Below are 7244 nucleotides of genomic sequence, written 5' to 3'. Positions count from 1 at the left end.
GAATCAATGGGTAACGAGAACAAAGGGAACAAAGTTCACTTCCACCGCGTGACAGTCACGCAGTCCAATTCTCAACAATATAATACTGTTAAGTATGGCAAGCACAGTATCAGATATTTAGGCCCACACATGTGGGGCAAGATAAGCCAGGAACTACGCAGTAAGACCAGTCTTCAGGCATTCAGGAGAGGGGTGCGTGCTCTCAATGTGCTTGGCTTGCTGGATGGCACGTGTGGCTGCTGTGCATGCTCATCTTGAAGAGGTGGGTATGCATAGTGGCTTTTGCTGTGTGGCTGCCTGGTGTATTGGGAGTGTGCTCCCCTACCCTCCATTTAAATTCGTCTTATTTACATTTTCTAGACTTTTAACTCTCTAAATTCTGTATATACATTCTATTGCTGCTTATACGATTGTCTGTAAAAATTTTATATATTGATGCTTTTTATAAGTCGTTAATGGAACTCTCAGGCCAACAAAGCTGCACCGCGCCAGAAGGATCAATAAAGATTCGCAGTCCAAACCTCACAGCCAACAAAAAAGTAGAAAGTTAAAATAATTGCGAGGATGGACAACTTCTGACGTAAAAAATATAAAAACTTTTAATAAAAGACGTTTCGGTCAGAGACCTTCTTCAGTTATTGATGCTTTTTATATATATTAATGATATTTTGAGAATATATCCTTAATATATTTTTATATATATACTCTATTTAATCTTATATTATACTCATGTTATTCATTTATAGTGTCCACAATTACCTTTTAGCTAAATAACTTGACACTTCAATAAAGTTTATGCATGTATGTATGTATGTATACGGTGGCTCATAAGTGCCATGCAAAAATTGTGATTTTTTTATCGTTTTAGCGACTTTTTTAGCGACTTTTTTAGCGACTTTTTTAGCGACTTTTTTAGCGACTTTTTTAGCGACTTTTTTAGCGACTTTTTTAGCGACTTTTTTAGCGACTTTTTTAGCGACTTTTTTAGCGACTTTTTTAGCGACTTTTTTAGCGACTTTTTAGCGACCGAAGTAATGCGGGCTCAAGTTGCTTCTCAAGAGAAGATGGCGGAACTCGAAACCGAAATCAATGAGGTAAATAACTCTCAGGTTCACGGTATTCACTGGAATTCACTAAATTTGCATAAAATAGCGCAGATTTCAACTTAACGCATTTTTCTGCTTATAGATATGCGAGTTTCTCGCAAAAAGAGAGATTCGAGACGAAGTGATCGCTCGATTCAGGAACGAGAAGGTATGCAGTGAACTTAATTGTCTGGACATGATCACCATCCCGATAGTTTTTTCGATAAATAACTATCCTAACTTGTCTTCCCCACTGCTGTAGTTCACCGCTGTTTGAGCCACCTTTGCATGCGTCAAAAATGCGTTGCATAACCCTTAAATAGAAATATTGAAAGGATCAAACATAAACAGCCAGGAAACAATCATTAATTAGACTCGTCAGAGATCTTTACCATCCAGTCAGATGCAAATTCATGGACTTGAATAAGTTTGAAACTCGTTAAAATGAATCAACCAGATAGAAGGAAATAATATTCCTTTTTCAGACGTTGCTGTATTGATGGCATTTATAATTTTAATGCAGTTTCTATTTCCTATTTTTTAGATGGATTATTCGGCAGTAAATACTGCCTCAGATGAACAATTGCAAGAGTTAGGACCATTGCGAAGGGGAGATCTGCTGTCCTTAAGAAGCTTTGTAAATGAAAAGTTGCGAGGTGAGAGTAGAGATGAGAAGAAAAGAAAGCTGCTTGATCTCCTCAAAAAAAGGGAAAAACCAAAGAAAAAGAGAGCCGAAGAAAAGGCAAGTACAGAGCCAGGACCCTCTAACCAAATTATAAATGGCTACCGTAAAGTTCAGTTTGGCTGGCTGCACTATGACCCGCAACAGAATAGGTATGTTAGAGTTCGCCTTGCAAAAGGAGGTGGGACTAGAACTGTGAGAGCAGAACGTAGCTCAGATGTTCGTGATTTGATTGCTTTGGGTAAATCAATTTTCTTCCCAGGTGGTATGAGCTTTTATGGTAGATTTGAAGACATGACATCAACACTTGGAAACTTCAAAGGTGATCAGATATCCTTTGCAAACTTCACTTTGGCCAGATACATAACCAACCATGCCCTGACCACAGTCAGACTTTATTTGATGACAAGATCAGTTGAAAAGGAAAGTCAAGGGTGTGATGCAGAGTTGCCAGAGGTTTTTGAAGTGGATAGGAAGCCAACCAAAGTTCATGCTAAGAAAGAATGCAATGATGATGCCAACCATGGTGGACTGATGGGCACTTGTGCTGAACGTGAGACCATTAAAGCCCAACAGGACAGGGAGTATGAAGAGTCCCTGGCAGCTGACCGAGCAAAAGAAAAACAAAAGCTGGAGATTGAGGAGGCAACCAAGAGGCAAATGGAGTTGCAAGCTGCACGTAAGAGAAGACTACCTCCTGAACCTGTAGTTAATGAAGCTCGTGCTGTTGTCTCAGTCCGTCATGTTACCTTGGGTATTCAAAGACGGGCTTTTAGAGCAAGTGATGAAATGGGTGCAGTGTATGACTGGATTGGCTCTCTAAGTACCAAGCCAGAATCATTTGCCCTTTCAGGGTGTGGGCTGCCAGAACTGATGCCATCATTATCTGTTATGGTGGCAGACAAATCCATATTGAATATGCAGGAAACACAGGGCATGCCTTCTTATCCTGAAGATGGATTAAACTTTCTAGGATTTGGAAATCTGGAAGATTTAAGCAACCTGGATGTCACAGTACCTGATCTATGGTGTACTATGGATGATTTCAACTTCAATGCGACCTTACCAACAGCCTTTATGGAAAGGGACTTTGCCACGTAAGTGGTCATGTTGTTAGCCCATGAACTGAAAAAGTGATGTTAATCGATGTTTATTACATATTTGAAGTACAATGTGCTTTTCAATTAGACATTGTTATAACATAATTAGAATAAACCCACTACCTATTGACTAGAATCCATCAGCATTCCAGTAGGTGCATTACCATTTTTTCTACTCTGCATGTCACTGCATTCAAATGGAATGACTGTGCACATTGTAATAATTTTACAGAGTTGGGCTGTTTGTGTCTGTGTGGAATTTTATGAAATGAAAATTTATTTTATCAATTCAAAATCTTCGTTGGAAAGAGTAAGAAATGTGTTAATTTTATGAAGAATAAAACCACAACCATTCCACCAATGCTAAAAAGTGTTGTTTGTAATCTGTAAAGATGTTGAAGTTAATGATCCAGGGAACTTACATTTACATGCTCACTAATCCTACAGCCAAAACAATCCTGAAGTCACCCATGTTACTGAGGACAGAATTCCTAGTGTGGTCAACAGTGGTGGTACTAAGGACAGCAGCCTTATTCTAGCCAATAGTAATGCTACTGACGACAGCAGCGCTAGTCAAGCAAACAATAGTGCTACTCAGGACAGCAGCCCTAGTGTAGCTAATAATAATGCTACTCAGGACAGCAGCCCTAGTGTGGCCAATAATAACGCTACTCAGGACAGCAGCCCTCGTGTGGCCAATAATAAAGCTACTCAGGACAGCAGCCCTAGTCCAGCCAACAATAATGCTACTGAGGACAGCAACCTCACTGTAGCCAACAATGATGCTACTCAGGACAGCAACCTTAGTGTAGCCAACAATAGTGCCACTCAGGTCAGCAATCCAAGCAGGTACGTTCTTGAGTTGACTTTGACACAGAAAAGACATGAGCATATTATGAAGTCATCAGTTAGCATGCATTATCACTTAGGCTAGGTGGTCTTTTCTGCATGAAATAACAGTAGTTACAGGAACAGAAAATTAAGTAATGCATTGATCAATGTCTTAAACCAATGATCAAACATGTTTGGCAATAACTGGGTACAGATCCTTTCTAAACAAATTTTCAACAAATTTATTGATAAATAGATCAATTAATATAGAAATAAATGAAAAATGAATTAATTACATTTGCTAATTAAAGGTGAGTACATTGTGGGAGGTGTGGTGGCCCCATGGTTAGTGCGCCTAACTCGGCAGCAAATGATCTAGGCTCAAGCCCTGGCCAGGGACATTGTGTTGTGTTCTTGGGCAAGACACTTTTCCCTTACAGTGCCTCTCTCCACCTAGGGCATGAATGGGTACTGGCAATTTTAATGCTGGAGGGTAGACGTGCAATGGACTAGCATCTCATCCAGGGTGGAGTAGAAATACTCCTGCTCACTTCATGCTACAGAAATGGGGATAAGATAAGATAAGCTCCAGCCTGATGGGCTGCTTACGAGCCTTACTTGGCTGGTAAGCAGAATTTACCTACCTTACATTGGGATCAAAACTGTTGTCAAACAGCATAACAAAACTATTTCATATTGCTTTTCTGGTTGTAGGACCACACAAAGGGGTACCAGACACAGTCAGACAAACCGTGTAAGCTCTCAGGGTGTTTTATTTCTTTTCATTACTCTAAATGTATCCCCACAGATGATCATGATGGTACTTTTAAGTCCTGTGTCATTCAGTTTACCTTCTTTTCTGAACATACACCCTGTTTTTTGCCGTAAATTGTAACCCTATGGCAAAAATCTACAGTGTAACAGATATAAATACACCAAGGCAAAAAATTATTAAATGGAGAAATAATTGGAAAAGAACTTCAAAGGTGGGCTAGTACTAATTTTTGTCTTCTTTTTATGGCTGAGGGCATATTAATCCCTTTTAATGAAATTAATAATAAATAATAATAATTGACAATTTTTTATAGCACCCTATCCGATAGCCCTAAGGCATTTTGCAATCAAGGTGAAACATTAAAAATAACAAATAACATATTAAATCCTGCCGGCATGTGTTATTCCTGTTACTTTTTATATATTTTGGTGGCTTCCAGTGCCTTTCAACTTCAATACCAAACTGAGAATATCAGGTAACACTAGAAAGAGGTGAAGAAATCACCTGCCCTTGGGAGATTTTCTGGTATTAATTTCTTGTGATGTTTTTATCTTTAGGGTTTTCAGTTTCGGCAAATTTATTTGTCACAATTGGTGAGTGGTACATCCGAGACAGAAACCCTGGTAGGAAAATATTATTTTGTAATTATTATTGAAGTGATTTTATACTTAACCTATAAAATAGGTTATGGATCAACTGATACACCTCATTACTCATGAATCTACACAAACCACAGCATGCTGCTGTGAAACCAAAACCTTCTTGAGCAAAGCTGCTTTGAAGGCTAAACTGTAAGAAAAGTGTGCACTTCTTAAGAGATTTCTAATCCTAAAAAAGAAACTTTTTTATTAAAAATAAAAGCAAAAATCAGTTACAGAAATAAGTGCACAATCCTTACCCAATTTCGAAACAAAACTCCTGAAAAACCATTGTGATACTTATATAGCTTATATCAGGGGGTACCATCCTCCCCCGCCCACTGGGCCGCACAGTCAACTTCGCATTTTCTACTCAAGTTATTACGTAGTATGGTCTTCAGTCTATGGTGATGGCAGATTATTTTTTTCCGGCAGGAAAATACCACCTCTACAAATACAGAGCACTTTTCAGAAGGTGAGAATACAATCAAGAAACTTACGAAGACATTTTAGTCAAGCCTGTTTTTAAGATGGAATTTTGCTTCCATTAGATTAAAGAACGCATTCTCATTGCTATCATTTTGAACAAAGATAATGCAATTTTTGAATTTTTTTCGCTTCCATTCTGACATTTTCCTACTTTAATCTTACAGACTTTGGCAGTCAGACCGTACAGGTCCACCGTACAAGATTGAAGGACGACCTTATACAGTTATTCTCGCGTCCAGAGATAACACGACAAGCACTAAATGTAAGAGTCATTGATGACCATGGTCGTTTGGAGAAGGGAGAAGGCCCCGGCGTACTGAGAGACGTATTGTCTACTTTTTGGCAACACATATTTGCTTCGCTGACGTTGGGGCACGTTGAAAAGGTACCTTCCATCAGACATGATCATCAAAAACACGAATGGGAAGCGATTGGGCGTGTGTTGCTGTATGGTTTTAAAGAAGCAGGCTATGTGCCCGTATGCCTATCACCAGTATTCCTGGCATCCTGTCTACACGGCGAGGAGACAATTACAGAGGCAGACCTTCTTCAGTCATTTAAATCATACATCACTCCTGACGAGAGAGAAGTGATGGAAAGAGTCTTGTCGGAAGACTTTGAATCTGATGACGAGGATCTCAACGAGTTTTTGTCCAGTTACAAGTGCTATCGAAAACCTAAGCCCCAAAATATCAAAAGTCTATTTGCAGAGCTTGCGCACCAAGAAATCATTCAAAAGCCAAGGTACATCGCCAACTGCTGGGCCCCTGTGTTAGGAGTCCTGAAGGGACAAGCCGACTTTGCTAACGTAGGGAGTCTGAGGCAATTGTTCTTGGATAACAAGCCAACTGCCAAGAAAGTTATCAAAGCTCTAGATGCCAAGCCAACTTCAGATGCAGAAAAAGAGTCCTTGGGCTTTCTGAAAAAGTTCATTAAATCTCTTGATGCGGTGTCTCTGAAGGTCTTTCTGAAGTTTGTAACTGGCTCTGACGTGATGGTACTACAAACAATTTCTGTGTCATTCAACTCAGTGGAAGGTATAGGGAGAACCCCCATCGCACACACGTGTGGACCAACCCTAGAGTTGCCCTCTACCTACCAGTCATATAATGAGTTAGCTGAGGAATTCACAAATATCCTACGAGAAAAGGAATCGTGCACTTTCAATATTGTTTAAAGCTGTGGACAATAGAGTGGTAACATATATTGGAGAGATCTGTCACGCTTTATATTTACGCTTGAGCGGCTTAAGCACTGAGGTCGAAGAGAAGTTCTTGTCCACGTTTGAAGTTTGTGTTCATTTTCTTATTTAGTCCTTCGTCCATGATAGTTGAACACTTAAGTGATTTGAAATGCACTTCCTGCCATGAAATAGAATTGATTACTTCATACTGGGACGTCAAACTAGAAAAGTAGACCTGTGGTTATTATGGAGATGAGAGTCATTTACCTTTCATGTACTGAACACCAGAATCTCTCCAATTGAGTTTACCTACTATTCCACGTGGTCACAGTCATTTGGTGTTCATAATCCGCGACAAGAAGTAATCAATAAAATAATAATTACCAATATCAGGTCCACGCGAAGTGCAAGCAAAAAGCAAGATGTAACACGTGGTTGTTATGACAAGTTCTCCTACCATC

At 39.5% G+C, this 7244-nt stretch overlaps 2 protein-coding genes across 5 annotated transcripts in view; one reads left to right on the top strand and one right to left on the bottom strand.

The window, feature by feature from the left end:
* The first annotated feature begins 824 nt into the window (after nucleotides 1–824).
* LOC148725833 (uncharacterized) overlaps nucleotides 825–7244 on the top strand; it is a 6785-nt gene continuing 365 nt past the window's right edge. The window contains exons 1-9 of one of the 4 annotated variants that reach the window (XM_088730424.1): nucleotides 825–1094; nucleotides 1189–1254; nucleotides 1630–1919; nucleotides 2127–2864; nucleotides 3315–3716; nucleotides 4413–4452; nucleotides 5031–5066; nucleotides 5547–5586; nucleotides 5765–7244. The exon at nucleotides 5765–7244 is cut by the window's right edge and continues 365 nt beyond it. In XM_088730424.1, coding sequence (XP_088586550.1) covers nucleotides 1035–1094; nucleotides 1189–1254; nucleotides 1630–1919; nucleotides 2127–2864; nucleotides 3315–3716; nucleotides 4413–4452; nucleotides 5031–5066; nucleotides 5547–5586; nucleotides 5765–6777 — 2685 coding nt within the window. In that variant the 5' untranslated portion in view covers nucleotides 825–1034 and the 3' untranslated portion in view covers nucleotides 6778–7244. Of the gene's footprint in view, nucleotides 1095–1188; nucleotides 1255–1629; nucleotides 1920–2029; nucleotides 2865–3314; nucleotides 3717–4412; nucleotides 4453–5030; nucleotides 5097–5546; nucleotides 5587–5764 lie in introns of those variants that run through there. The other 3 variants (XM_088730423.1, XM_088730425.1, XM_088730426.1) reach the window with 3 other exon arrangements.
* Nucleotides 6977–7244, bottom strand: part of LOC148725832 (uncharacterized) — a 5100-nt gene continuing 4832 nt past the window's right edge. The window contains exon 1 of the mRNA XM_088730427.1: nucleotides 6977–7244. This exon is cut by the window's right edge and continues 4832 nt beyond it. The gene's annotated coding sequence lies outside the window, so the exon portion shown is untranslated.

Source organism: Stylophora pistillata, chromosome 8 (genome assembly GCF_964205215.1).
Source record: "Stylophora pistillata chromosome 8, jaStyPist1.2, whole genome shotgun sequence".
In the NCBI taxonomy this organism is placed as follows: domain Eukaryota; kingdom Metazoa; phylum Cnidaria; class Anthozoa; order Scleractinia; family Pocilloporidae; genus Stylophora; species Stylophora pistillata.
The sequence above is the reverse complement of the archived record's forward strand: the minus strand, read 5'-3'. Positions and strand labels throughout refer to the sequence as shown.